The sequence below is a fragment of the Centroberyx affinis genome, unplaced genomic scaffold (assembly GCF_046629955.1).
Source record: "Centroberyx affinis isolate AG114_WGS23_722 - 3 ecotype Tasmania unplaced genomic scaffold, CSIRO-AGI_Caff_v1 ptg000752l_1, whole genome shotgun sequence".
In the NCBI taxonomy this organism is placed as follows: domain Eukaryota; kingdom Metazoa; phylum Chordata; class Actinopteri; order Beryciformes; family Berycidae; genus Centroberyx; species Centroberyx affinis.
In genome coordinates this window covers 1-14,471 of record NW_027279365.1, presented here as the reverse complement: position 1 = coordinate 14,471, position 14,471 = coordinate 1, and the positions used below count along the sequence as shown (strand labels likewise).

The following is a 14,471-nucleotide window of genomic DNA, read 5'->3' as shown; positions in this document are numbered from 1 at the left end:
GTTGGCTATGACACATGCAACTGGATTATTCCACTGGAGCTGTCAGGAATGAGCAACTGAGGTATTTCCCCCATGGACCTTCACCCAACACGCCTGCTCGTCTTACTTACCTTCCAGATCAAATCTGTGATATCCCAGAGTACAAAGGGACATCACATAATGATTGGCCTGTTTTGGGGGTTTTTTCCAACTGTGGGCGGATAACCAAGAGAGGTTTGGTCAGCCGTCTCTGTGGCTGTGAGGCACAGCAGCCAGCTAAAGGCCGTCGTTTTGGGGTGTGTCATCCCTCACTTACCACAATGAAACAGTCACCATGAATAAGAAGAGGAAGTTGCGTCATGTTTTATTGTGTGGAGGCAGTAACAGGGACTAGAACTAACCTGCAGAGAGCAGCGCAGTGAGTGATACTGGGCCAGGGCTGACTCACCGACATACTGTGAAATCAGTCAGGTGTATTAAATAGGTGCAATATTAGGTAAACATTAGTCTAGACTTTAGTATGGACTTCCCATTGCCTGGGAAGTGTTCAAACACACACTCCTCCATGCTATTTCCAGTTAAAGATGGGTGCAACAGGGCAATGATATTTGAGACATGGTTTTTATTTCATTATGAGGATCACTTTTAACCTTTCACATATTTGCATTACCTCATCTTTTATCCCATAGACTTCTATGGACGTACAGTACAACTGCGCAGTAATCTTTTGATGGCGTTGCTTGTCGATGTTCTGATGATATTTTTCCACATTTATTGTACAGTATAAAACATTAGAAGAGGGTGCTAATTCTGTTTAGACACAACAGTGTAAATGTGCAGGCTGAAAAATGACTATCAAACATACACAATATCATTTAAAATTCAGTTCAAGTTTTCTGTTTTCATTGTCCTCAGCTACGTTGACAAGGCATCACAGACAGCAGTTATTGAAAGTGAACTGAATGGAACATTTTACACTGTTATAAAAATTACTCTTTTGTCATGTTCTTTTGTCCTGTTAGTTGAAGCTGATTCACCAAAGTACCCTGTACATACAAACAGTCTGTCCCTTTATCTCTTACTCCCCCTCAGACAAACAGACTGCTTGTTAATAAGAACCACTAAACAAAAACAAATTGCTGAGTCACTTCCTGGTTTACAAAGAACCATAACACATAAGGAAAATAGAAAAATAAATCATCATTTAGCTTGAGTCCTTCTTCATCTCTTGAGTCTGGCATTGGGGAGTAGAAATCGGTGCCCTCAAAATGCTCAAATACCCCTCTCCCTCCTCAATGAGTTGTAAAAAGGTTTTTCTTAGACCAGGAAACTGGTAAAAAAAAAAAAAACCTTTCCCTCTAAAAAAAAAAGTGCATTCTGTCCATTAAAGGCTCAAACATCCCTTGTTCAGCTGCACATGGAAGACAAACGTCCATGATGTAGATTTAGATGTAATGAAGCTGATGTCTGGTGTTTGCCACACACTGATGACCTCACACATTGGTGACCTCGATACTGGTGTAGCCGCGGATCGGGCTCCCCTCGGTCCTGGGCGGAGTCTCGTCTCGCATCTCCCGAGGCAGGGAGCCATAACTGCTATGGCAGCTCAAGTCCCGCCCACTGCGGGCTTTGGGGCTGAACCCTACCGGAGGCTGGGATAGAAACAAGCGGGAGTTAGGAACTGTTACATTCATTTTTGTCTCAATTTCACTCAAACAATTGTCTTGTTTTGTTTTGCTGGTGCTATGACTACTGCCGACAAGATTTATCATAATGATCGAGTAAAGTCGATTTGGTCTGCTGTCATACTGTATGTCTTGTCTGCTCCATATGCATGTTGTTGTGTGCCTAATATGTCAATCCTGTATTGTCTAACTGTCTTGTAACATGTCAGCACTCGTCCACCAGATGCAATTCCTTGGCGAATAAAGCCGATTCTGAGTCTGATCTTGATTCTGCCACTCAAGTCAGGAGAAACTCTTTGACTCTAGAAAATGTTCCCAGTCCAATCACGTTCGCCCACCTTGACTGCCCTCCTCCTCAGAGAGCCTTCGTCATCGGTGTGCCGGCCCGAGGAGCTGGGTGGTCTGCCCAGGGAGCTCTGGCGGAGCAGGGTTGGTGGCGTTCCCAGACCGAGCCGCTCGTAGTCCTGCTTGGCATTCGCCCTGCGGGGAGCAAGGGAAGGATCAGTGTGCTGGGGATAGCACCAAAACAGCTTTTAGCAGACACTAGAATCCACTCTTTTAGAAACTTTAGAGATGAATACAACATGCAATATTCACAATCTTCAATGTTGTCACAAATAGTCCCACTGAGGTCAGAGGATGTCAGCGGTGTGTGATACAGAATCACATGAACATAGTTTAATGTTATCAATGTAACAGTGTAGCTAATCTACTCACACAAAAACAAAGGCTGAGTATCAATAGCACTGTGGCTGAGGTCTATCTTGAATATCTCGCTTTCACTCTCTCTCTCTCTCTCTCTCTCTCTCTCTCTCTCTCTCTCTCTCTCTCTCTCAATTCAATTGCAATCAGGTTTATTGGCATGACAAGTAATTTGTGTGTTGCCAAAGCTTACATAAATAATGGTAACAATAACTGATAATAATCATAAGCAAAGAAAATGAAACTGTAACCGCAGACTTTAAAGAATAACTGTAAACGAATGCAGATCAAACACATTATGCATCACAAAACACACAGAGAGTCACATTAATTCTCATCTTCTCTCTCTCTCTCTCTCTCTCTCTCCCTCCCTTCACCTGGCCGGCCCAATCAGGCTTTTCATCTCCTCAATGAGGTGTCGGCGAATCATGTGCTTGCTGCTGGGGATTCCCAGTGCTGTTGCCATGGCATCGGTGTTGAAAGTGGGGTCAAGCACCATGACGGCTCCATGCACTCCACTGCTTTGGAGACTCTCGGCAAACTCCTGGGCAGACAGGTAGATACAGGTCAAAAAGTGATTTATTTCATTCAAAAAGTCAAATCTAAAATTATTACGGTGTAACTAATAAAACAGAATTCTGCGGGCGAAAGGTGATATTCTCTCAAAAAATTATCTTGCTCTGTGAGAAAATATATTTAAATTCAATAATTGCTGTTTAATATCAAAATTAAAACTCCCTGAGGATATTAACAGGATGTCAGTCCAAACAGTCTTATCTCTATACACCCTGAATGTTGTCATGCCTTTTAATGGAAACAGGTTTTCCTGTGCCAAGACCGTAGACAATGTTGACTTTGGATATTCATATTACAGCATCTGCATAGAAGCTCTAATCTCAAAGGATTTGTAATCAACTAGTAGCAGCTTAGAATTACAATAACAAAGGCTTTCTATCACTCTCTGGAGATAAGAAGCACCGAGTAAACAAAATAGCCTCCGTTCACCACAATGAAAAACACATGAGTATTATATAACTCTCAACACATTAGTGTCTTTTTAGTATCATTATTTCCTAAAAATTATTTGCTTGATTGCATGTACTGTGATTGTCCGCAACTTTTATGACTTTGCAAGCTTTAGTTTGTTTCAGCGTGTGAGTACAAAAGAGCAAACGCATCATTTGCATACTTGTTAAACCTGCTAACAGAATGCTTTACATGTGGTCAGCGCATACATAGTATTCTGTTGTATCACCTCACAGCCATCTCGGTAGGCAAATAACAGGTGATTGTAATAACTTCACATGTTATCATAATCAAATGTATATGTGCTGGGATACAGACAGGGGGTGAATGGTATGTGTTTATGTATCTGTATGTATATCTGTATGGAGTGGTTATCTATGTTTCTGTGCATGTACTGGCTGTGAAAACAAATTTCCTGCGGGACAATAAAGACTATATCTAAATGACAGTCACAGCCAGTGAGCTGTGTGTATGGTAATGTTAGGATATGCATGTGACATCATGGTAATACTATGAATAAGGTACGTTCTTTATCTCTGTCCCCACCTTGAGATCAATTTCTCTGATCCACCTGATGACCCGATGAGAGGTCCAGACCAGTGGATCCACATTCTGGTGCTCACACTGCATCCGGCGATTCTGGAGTGCCTGGGATAGCATTGAAACACACACACGCACACATACGCACACACACACACACACACACACACACACACACACACACACACCAAAAACAACAACCTCTTCATACACCTGAAGGCTCATTTGAGCAAAGAGTATAGTCACTGTATTCCTCTGCTTGTGTGTGTGGTGTGTGAAAACGGAACAGATTCTCACATACCTCCTTGTCGAAACTGAGCGAGTGCAGCAGCTCGATGCCCAACAGCAAGCTGACCTGGTGGAACTTCTTGGTGATGTTGAGGTGGCGCTCGAGATCGCGCCGTGTCAGGGAGTTCAGCATGCGCCCGTCCACCAAGTGGGTGTGAAATGCCTGGGAGTACTGAGGCAAGCCCACGTCGCTTAACCAGGCCTTGGCAACCCAGTGGTGGTCCATGTCTGCAGCCTTGGACAGCCTGCAGGGAGGGGAGACGTGTGCCAATTTCTTGATAACCTGTAATACTGTTCATAACATTTAATTTTCCCATTATCTTAATTTTCACTGTGACTCAGAAACAAGCACAGAAAACCACCTGACTCTTATCAACAAATGCACTGTATTATGAAACTGCTACATACAACTTCAATATATCAAGTATTTTCCTGACCTTAAAATAATCTTCAAAATAGTTGCAAACATAGTGAAAATGTGGCCTTTAATGAATGTGTATGACTAACCATTTTATCTCAGGATTCAGAGTTAATATTATGGCTTCACTGAACACTGAAGTAGTATTTTGGAGATGTATGGCTATAATGAGAGATGTAGATCCCACACTACATTATGTACATGCCTTGACTATATATGTCCAACAGATGGCCCTCTCACACTGTCATGAATTGCATATTTACAGTATTTTCAGTGTGAGAGTCACAGAGAAGTGTCCGTTTCCCTCCCTCACCCTCTGCCGTTCTCAGCATCTCTGTAATCCTCGATGGCCAGGCGGAGTTTCCTGCGGTGCATGGAACTGCTGACTCCTAAACCCAGCTCCAGGTCCTCATCCGTTAGCCCCAGCAAAACCTGCAAAATGTCAAGGTAACATTGTTACACTGCACTCTTTGAACTTGAACTAAAGCCACACAATCTATGTGTCCTATAAAATCGCCAAAAGCTTGGTGACAAGCAAGGTCGGTGGTTTCAAAATAGTGGATTGAAATAAAACAATGTGTTGCTGACCTACATGTATGCCTTTGTGCACAATAAAGTAAAATGATAAGTGGAGTCTATGATGTCTCGTTAAAATATTGTATAATAATTGAATGTAAAGTTCCATGGCCCTATCAAGCAGATAAGTCAGCCTACATCATGTTGATGGTTTGGGTCCCACCTTGCCACTCTTGACATTTTCTGAGCAGGTGCGAATGTACATGGGCATTGCCATGACAACCTCCAGCCAGGCCTGCACAGTGCCCGCCCTCCACTGGGACATAGGTGTAGTCCTGGCTAGCTCCACCTGCTGGAGGCGGTCCAGCTGGTCCTCCGATCCATCTGACAGGCTAAGACTGAGGCGGGTGGGGCTGGAGAGACTGTCTGAGTCTGGTAGGTGGGCGAGGGGAGGGGGAGACATGTGGGTGAGGCAGTTGTGGGTGTGAGTGAAGGCAGAGGTGGTAGTGGGTGTAGTGGGCAATGAAAAACAAAAGTGGATTACAATAGATTAAAACAAATTAAAATCAATTCAACATAAAATAAAATCAACCAAAGGGAGAGAACTGGGTGGCACCTCGTTTCCTCAAAACGAACACGCTTTAACAACATATTACACTTTTGGCTGCATGACAACAAGCCAAGAGTTTGCCAAGGATGTTGTAAACAAAGTTGCCACTTTTACAAACAAGCTTCCCACTTACCAAGTCCATTAAACGGGCAGCTGTTTGAGCGGTTGAATTAATATAGCTCGTCTGTCTAAATTAGCCTGCAGCAACTGTTGCATGAAAACAAAGGGTCTGCAATTTAGAAATTCCTGTTATCTGTTTTGCCTCGGAATTGCGATGTATACTCAAAGCCCCTTTAAATTAGTTTTGTGCATGCTAATTCCCTGTAGACTTGTAATGCTTACCTGTTATTGTACTGAGTTGGCCCAGATATTTCCTGTTTACATTTTTCACAACAGATTTCCATGTGTGGATGGGTAATCAGGCCAGGAAAGTATTGGCCAGCTAAGCAGTTCACTTTGGTTCAGTTCAGTTTACCTGTGCTTTAGTTCAGCAGTGTGAAACCCATTTCATTGTGATCACCAGTGGGTGGCAATCTAGGACCATTTTTGGCCTGGGCTGTAGGCACAGCACCATACATTGCCCTCATGTTGAACATTTTGAAGTGTGCATGCCTGGAGGCGTGGCTTGTTGAGTAGAGGTGTGAGGTGTTGCTTGGTTTGTGCCTAAGACAGGAGAACGGCCCAGCCGTCACTGGGAACACCTAGTCTTGCTTATACAACAATATGGCCTTACAACAATATAGCATTTTCCTTCAAATAAGACAAAAAAAACACCCAAATATCTCATAATCAGTGTTGCATACCTTGTCCAATATTTTTTTAAATCCCTATTTCACCTCAAAAACTTCTTCTTGATGCAGCCCTCAGAATAAGCCAATGCTACATGGACACATATAATATAATGGCATATAAATGCATACACCATCATCTCCAACCTAGCTTATTCAAGAATCTAGGCTGCATCATCCACTTACACAACAGACACATCAATAAAGCCTTCTGCTCTCCTGCCAAAAAATGAAAAATTCAATTGCTCCTATATGGCTCAACAGGTAAACACTGCCAGGGTCGGGGCTTTGTTTCCCACTGGGGCCATCAGTGCTACAACTGTTTGGACTCCTGGTATTGTAATGCTTTGGATAAAAGGATCCACGTAATGGCATAAATGTTTGTTTTAATTGTAGTATGCATATGAGCTCGGTTATAAGGGAAGGCCACAGAATCTATTAAGCAACTGTCTTGCCTGTTGGGTGCTTGACTCTGCATCCACTTTGTTTCAACAGTTATCTCAGTGGAACAATAAAGACTAAGTACTAAGTATTCAATCCGCATGTTCTTTTTGTTTTCAACACTTCTCCCTCTGCTTGTGTTCCCTTGTTTCTGTTGTTTCCAGCAAAGACAGACAGAAAACGCAGGGCAACACCAAGATGAGACCTACAACCCTATAAAGAGTCTGGAGGAGAGGAAATGATTTCATGCCCGGTTCAAGGAATTCTAACATCTTGGGCAATAAAACTGCATTGCAGGTGCAATCCTTGTTCCACTTCATCCCATTCACATTCTTCAAATGTTTTTGGATAGCCTATACGCTACAATATTGCTATTACACTTCTCAAGTTGAAGTTAGTCTTAAATGCACATAAAACTAAATGTATTAGGTTGTATACAGCCTGCACAAAACGTCACCATCCTGACATTAGGGGGGACTGAATTAGAAAAAGTCTTGTCCTATAAGTATAAGTACATGGCTGGATGAAAAGCTATCCTTTAATATACATACCAAAAACCTTGTGAAGAAGCTTAAGCTTAAACTGGATTTTTACTTTCGTTTTAAGAAATGTTTTTCTTCCTTTGAGGCAAGATAGAAGCTAGTCCAATCCACAATTTTGACTGTGTTAAACTATGGTGATGTCCTATATATACATGCATCCTGCTCATTGTTACGCAAGCTAGATTCTGTTTATCACGCATCTCTGCACATCATTTGGAATGCTAAATCGCACACTCATCGCTGTAGCCTTCATGATTTGGTTGGTTGGATTTCACTGTCGCCACGTAGAAAGCTTCACATGTATCTTTTTATCTACAAAACTATTCTTGGTAAGCTTCCTTCCTATCTCCGGAACATGTTGTCTCTTGCCTCAAACAGCTACCACACTAGATCCACAATATAAAGTGACTAGGGTCAACTCTGATTTTAGCAATGCTGCCTTCTCTCATCATGCACCCTAGGCATGGAATAACCTACAGTATCGATATTAGATTGGAGACACTGCCCCAATCAAGGATTTTAAATATCTTATTCAGAAATCTTTCCAGGAACATTGTAACTGCTTTTAATAACAGACAAGGCTGCTTTATGTGCCCTATGTGACTTGTAATGTATGTTATATGTGTTTTATGTGTGGTATATATAATGTGTGTTTGCTTATAACTTATTCATGCTGCTGCCTTGGCCAGGTCTCTCTTTTAAAAGAGATATATCTCAAGAGACTTCATGGTTAAGTAAAGGATAAATAAAACCAAAATAGACATTTTCTCAAAATAGATCCACAATTGAATGATTGGGGGGCCCAAATAAAATTATTTTATTAAACGTGACTTGAGTAATCCATCTTGAACTGGATGCTTTTATGTGCTCTCCTAAGAGCAATGCATAAGCTGAAGGTGCTCCTCTAAGTGCCCCTCTGAGAGCAATTCATATTGAGCTGAGTGGATTTGCTCTTCCACCAGAAATGTACTATCGAGCAGATACAAGGTCTCTTTTCAAACACCGGAGACTGAGAGAGGGCACGGCACACTCCTCCAGACCTGCAGACTTGATTGACATCCGTTTAAAGGCCAAACTGTTGCCGTGGAGACTGCTGTGACCCGAGAACTGGGCCCTCTGAGAGACACCATCCCTCTTATTCGGTTTTAAAAACTCCTCGCGAATAGAGTGGGTTAGAAGAACATCTGAGCTGTGTGGCTCCACCACTGTGAAAAGATTTGTGTCCACTCAATATATTCTTCTATGTTTCTGAGGCCGTAAAAGAACAGTGCTTGGTGTGGAGTGATTTGTAAAGCTTGTGAGGGAATGGTTGGTATAGAGAGATTATAGCTGTATGTACAGTTCTTATAAGACACAAGGGACTTGTCTTGTGTAAGTGATCAGTCCCTTTCAGTTGTTTGTGTAAAGGACCTTATCCCTACAGCAGCCATTTTGAACTTTGGTCACACAGGTGGGAAACTCTACCAGAAGAGCAATTATGGCTCAGATGTAAATTTATCATTTCACAGATTCCCCACTGAAAAGCATATTAGAAACAAATTAATCTCAAGAATCCGGAGGGATATAGGTTCACATTTTAAGTTAATATATTTGGCCCACTATAGCTAGATACCGGAATCTACCAGAATCTAGCCTATAGCGAGCTAGTAGCTAAGTAGCTAGTAATCTAGCTAACGTCCCTGCTAAATTCAAGCAGTTGTTGTTGTTCCCAAGATTGCTAGATAATTTGACAACTGTTAGATCTATCTGAAGTCCTCACTTAGGCCTATCTGTTGAAGTAATGCCAGTTTTATATAGTATGCAAAACCTCCGGGTCGAGTTTCTCACCCTGAGTGTGACGTGCTCATGGACGCTGTGGGAATAAGGTTAATAAACAACGACAAAAAAAACTTGCTAGTGCCCTCAAAACAATATTATATAGCACATAATTATTTTAGGATGGTATTTGAATTGGATCATCTGATATAAAAAACAAACAATTTTCATTCAACTTGAAGAAGGGCTTAATTCGAAGGTCACTTTTTGATGTTTCTGTGAGTTATAAGGCATCTGCAAACACAGTTTGCAACCCAGCAGCACTAATTTTGAAATTGATTGGAACCAATGGACCTTAGTCTTACTGGGATGGATTGATTACTTGGGTCACATGACTGTGTCCAGAGTCCAGGGGAGGTCAGACAGGAGGGGTCAGTATTAGAGGTTAGGGGTCAAATCAAAGCAGAATGTTATTGACACCAGTGCTGACACACATGAGTTCTGCTCCAACAATCTGTGATGGCTTCCTTTCCATCTCCTCTCTTTTCTGATCATTTATTCCAATGTGGCAGAAGTGGAGGGAATGCTTTTCAGTGCGAGTAATGAGGTAAAAGTGGGAAAGAGAGGAAAGGAGGCCATTTGGAAGCTTTTGGGATGCAGTCCGGTCACAGATGGACTTGCAGGGCTGAGGGAAGCTGTCACGCGTATGTTAAAAATGGCAGCCCCCCAGCATAAAGGGAGGTATTAGGATTAGAGCCATACCACAACAACATGAACAAATACACACACAAACATCAACATAGGGAAAGAGAGGACAGCCACATGGAAATTCAATGTCATTTATTTTATTTTAAAATAATCTTATTTTCTCACTTAGTTCTTTTGAGTGTAATTTTGTTGCCATGCCTTTAAAAGTTCTCTGCTACTATCCACTTCTAAACATCTCAGGACCTCAAAACAGAAGTCCTCCATCGAGGCCTACATCTTTGACTTTAAATAAAACTCTTTAATAATAATAATATTAATTTCATTTCTGTAATGTTATCTCATTTACAAAAAGTAAAATATTTGCCAGAAAAACATGAGAGAGACCTTGGCTCACAACATAAAACGATACAGTGATTCTCATTTGATATGGTACTTTTATCAGGAGAGGATTATCAAGGCTGGTTGAATGAAAAAAAGTTATCCATGATGTACGTCTAGCTTACTAATGTTTAATGAAAATGAGTGTGTTGACAGGTTGAGAAACCCGTCATTGTCCTTATACACTTTATCTCATGACTTAACTTTGAGCTACTGTAGTTAATCACCTCTAAATCCAATATCTTCAACTCCAAATGTGGGTTGAGCGAAGGGTTAAATCATAATCCTCTCACTGCTAATATGGGCGCTCTTTTGACAAGCATTGTGGTTAAATACAGTTCCAATGTAATCTGTGTCTCTATACTGACTCAGGTGAGATTGACAAATACCCGGTGTTAGTTTAACATCAGGGAGAGAAAAGATTTCCTGGGGGGCAGTGCAGACTCCAGCTCAATCCAGTGAAAGGATGAAAATAATCCAACGTCTGTGGCAATTCTTTTGCTTGGAGAAACACTATTAACCTTTGGCACACGGTTAATTGCTTTTTTCAGCAAAGGCCTGAACTCGGCATCAGAATTTCTGGCGAGTTCATGAGGTCATGGGAGAAGGTATGCATTTGCCTCGGACTGATTAGCCTGCCTAAATCTGGTTCTAAACCTCCAGGGATGGCACTTGTATTGTTATAAATAGTTAATTTAGCATCAACTCCATGCTCAGGCCTCTAAATTGAAGCTACGGCTTTCTAGTCTTGACCATCATTCTCATCATATCTACTATCAATTAAAAGTTACCATAATTGATTGAATTGAAGTTTGTGCTATCATTTATTTTGTGATAATAGGTGTCATTTATTTGTATCATAACGTTTCCCAGTATAATTCCAATTCCGAAAACTCTTTCAGTACGTGATTCTGAAGAATGAAGCTGTAAGTTCCTACAGCGAGGGAATGGCAAAAAGATCTCTTGAATAAGCAGAATAATCGTTATTTAATGATTGAAAGCGGGTTCTCTCTTTGACTTAACTTTGCTGACCTTTCATAATTCTTCTGCAATGTAATTTTGGTCGGTGTGCCTTTCAGGTGCAGATTCAAAAATTCAATTTCTATCTCAGGATGCTTGTCTCCTCTTGAACATTAATCAGAACATCCCTGAATAACACAAGGTCAGTTTTGTGAGTCTAATCATTTCATTTTAAATGGAGGAAAATCATGAATGAACATCAGGAAATCAGTAACTGACCTCTCTTTTTTTTTTTTTTTTACACAGACAATCTATGACCTTTTCAACAGCATATCCAGAGGGAGACATTTCTGTTTAATAGGGGAAAGGTTTTGTTCACCATGCATTTGGGTACCGGGGCTACATGCATGCATATCACACATGCTTCTCAACAGATAGAAAACACATTGGTCAATTTCTTACATTTCCTGTTTGGCTTCATGTTGCTGTGGAACAAATAGTTCTGCAGAGAAAGCTTAATCCTTGCTTAGCGGTGTCTTTGAAGTCTGATTTGAGCAAACATGAAGGAGTGCCTCCCCACAGTTTTGCTGGTCGTTGAGGGAGGCATGGTGCAACCAAATTGGAGGTGGATTTGAGGAGTCTGCATGTTGCCTACAGGAAACTGTTCTCATCATGGCAGTGTGAAAGGGGATGGACCAAGCAGGACAATAAACAAGGAGGAGTTTAAGTTAAAAGGTAGTGAGGGGGGGGAAAACATGTCAAAAATAACAAAAGGCATTCAGGACAAAGAGACATTTACAAGCACAAAGTGCACATCAACTGTTATTTACAAGTACAGCAGTCCTTCAAGTTTCCAGTTGATTGAAAACAAAAAAAAGTCAAAATGTAAAGAACAATTAAAAGAATCAATAACACAGCCATTTTGGAGGGCAGATACAATAGAACATATCCACATCTTAGCTGTGTCACACTGCCCACTCTATTTACAGTACTGTACATACATACAGGTGCAATTTGCTCGTAAGGTTTACACTTCAGCGAAGCAAGACGCGCCTCAGGCTTCTGACATGGCCTCTGACCATGGACAACACGTACATGCACACACTCTCACACACACACACACACACACACAGACACACACACATCTGCTTGAGTGCGTGTGAGAGTGCACACGCACACACACAATAATGTCCATACACATTGACACCAACATTCACCTTTAACAACACTCATCCACCCTCGAACACACACACACGCATGCGCATCAACACTATGCTCTCTTCCACCAATTGCCACAAAGGCTCCTCAGGTGGTTCGTTCACACATGTGTGTTTTTACCAGTCTGCATCTTCCTCTATGTAATAATCGGGGGTTGAAGTACCATCAAACAAACCAGGGTCCAGGGACTTGCGCTGCTTGCCCCGGGCGAAGACACGCGACAGCGAGCCCAGCCCCATCTTCTCTTTCTTCTTCTTACGCTTCGCCTCCTCCAGATCTTCTAGGGGACTGAAGAGAGAGAGCGAGAGAGATCAGAGGGAAGAAGATGAGATGACGAGATGGGCAAAGGAACAGAGGGGATGCGAGGGCCAGAGAAGTCGGCGAAAGGGATGGAGAGTGAGCGAAAAAGAGCAAGGGAGAGATAAAGTTCACAACGCGGAGAGGAAGTGAACAAGCTGCCAGACATGCACTTATTCACAACCCAACAACTGACCTTCAAATAAATCATCACAAGTCACAGTTGCAAAGTGAATAGACTGCAAGGGGCATGCATTCACTCAGCGCCGGAAAGATGGCAGACGGAAAGGCAGCGGCAGGGCACTAGAATAGTAGGCTACTACGAAGGAGGTGATTACTTGGGAGGGTGCGATGGTGGGCAGCTCTTACATTGCAGAGGGAGTGGGTCCGGTGGCGCGGCGAGTTGATGTCGCTGGGCGTGGACGAGCGGTCTCCCTCCACAGCCGAGGCGTCGGAGATGATGGAGGGCTGGCGGGAGTGGCAGGGGCTCACCCGCACCGCAGCCACTAAACAGGACGAACAGGGAGGGAAAAGTTGTTGTGTTTGGGCACCAAAAGTAGCGTAGTTAACACAGCATACCTGACTCTCAACAAAAGGCACAATACCCTGAGACGAAAACATATGAAACCTTTCCCAACCAAAACCTTCAAATCATTTGCGGTTGCAAAGCGGCTGTGAAAACATTGTCACAGAGGTTGAGTGGCTCTGTATAAAGTGTGAGTGTACTAATTAGGCTGAAACATATAGCACAACAGATGGCATACCAATTTGGGCGATCGTGACTGTTATGTATGCTTCCGCCTTTTCTCTTCTTTTGTCTGCTTCTTTCTCCAGCTGTCTCCAATTAATCTGCTACCTGTTTGCACCTGTAACCCTTGACAACAAACTCTGGCAGTAGCCATTCTTGTTTACTGGCTATGTAAACAAGAACTCTGGCAGTAATTCTTCTTTAGAGGAAGGAGGTACCAGTAGTACTGTTTTCACCGCTCTGCTTGGTTAGGTTTGGTTTTCTCTTATCTTTCTGGTAGTTTAGGGGGAATATCTCAGTCCAACGGCGCACTGTGTGTTTGGCCAAGGCACTTCCCCATCTTTTTCAGTTTGGCTGGGCCTCCTTACCTGTTCAGGTATTGTTTTTTTTATCGTAAAATAATTACTTTTGCCTCCAAACTGAGGTTGGTGCCTGTTACATGCTATATTGCTGACCTGATGTGTAATGCGGACCCCATGTGAGCTGTGGTTCAGTGAGGTCATGGCAGTAATTATTGGATCTCCTATGGTGTATGAAACCAGTCACATAGTCACATAGCAAAATGTGAACCCAGCATGTTTAATAGCGAATGCTGTGAGGAGCAGTGAATAGTAGAAATAGAAGTTGGGGGAGCTCAACTCAAAAATTAAAGAATGACAAGGGAGGTGGAAAAATCTGGAAAACTTGAACACGATTTATGCATTTCATTCACTTCTCATTTTGTGTGAACAATGCCTTTAACCATCCCTCCAGGAAGTGGTCCCATACTAAACACCCAACCAATAATCATTTGTTTGTTGCTTAGACTGATGGAGGTTGTAAAGCCAAAATATGTTCACGGTGACTGCGGAATAAAGCTCACAAAATGTTAA

General features: G+C 42.2%; 1 protein-coding gene across 1 annotated transcript; it reads right to left on the bottom strand.

The window, feature by feature from the left end:
* Positions 1-1,472: 1,472 nt before the first annotated feature.
* Positions 1,473-13,357, bottom strand: LOC139644554 (kazrin-A-like; the record flags this gene model as incomplete). The annotated part of the gene is made up of 10 exons (XM_071519958.1): positions 1,473-1,631; positions 2,003-2,144; positions 2,744-2,910; positions 3,939-4,040; positions 4,234-4,465; positions 4,952-5,070; positions 5,378-5,586; positions 12,718-12,834; positions 13,036-13,042; positions 13,221-13,357. Coding segments are annotated over 10 exons (1,391 nt in total), but the record flags the coding sequence as incomplete, so codon positions are not given.
* Positions 13,358-14,471: the final 1,114 nt, after the last annotated feature.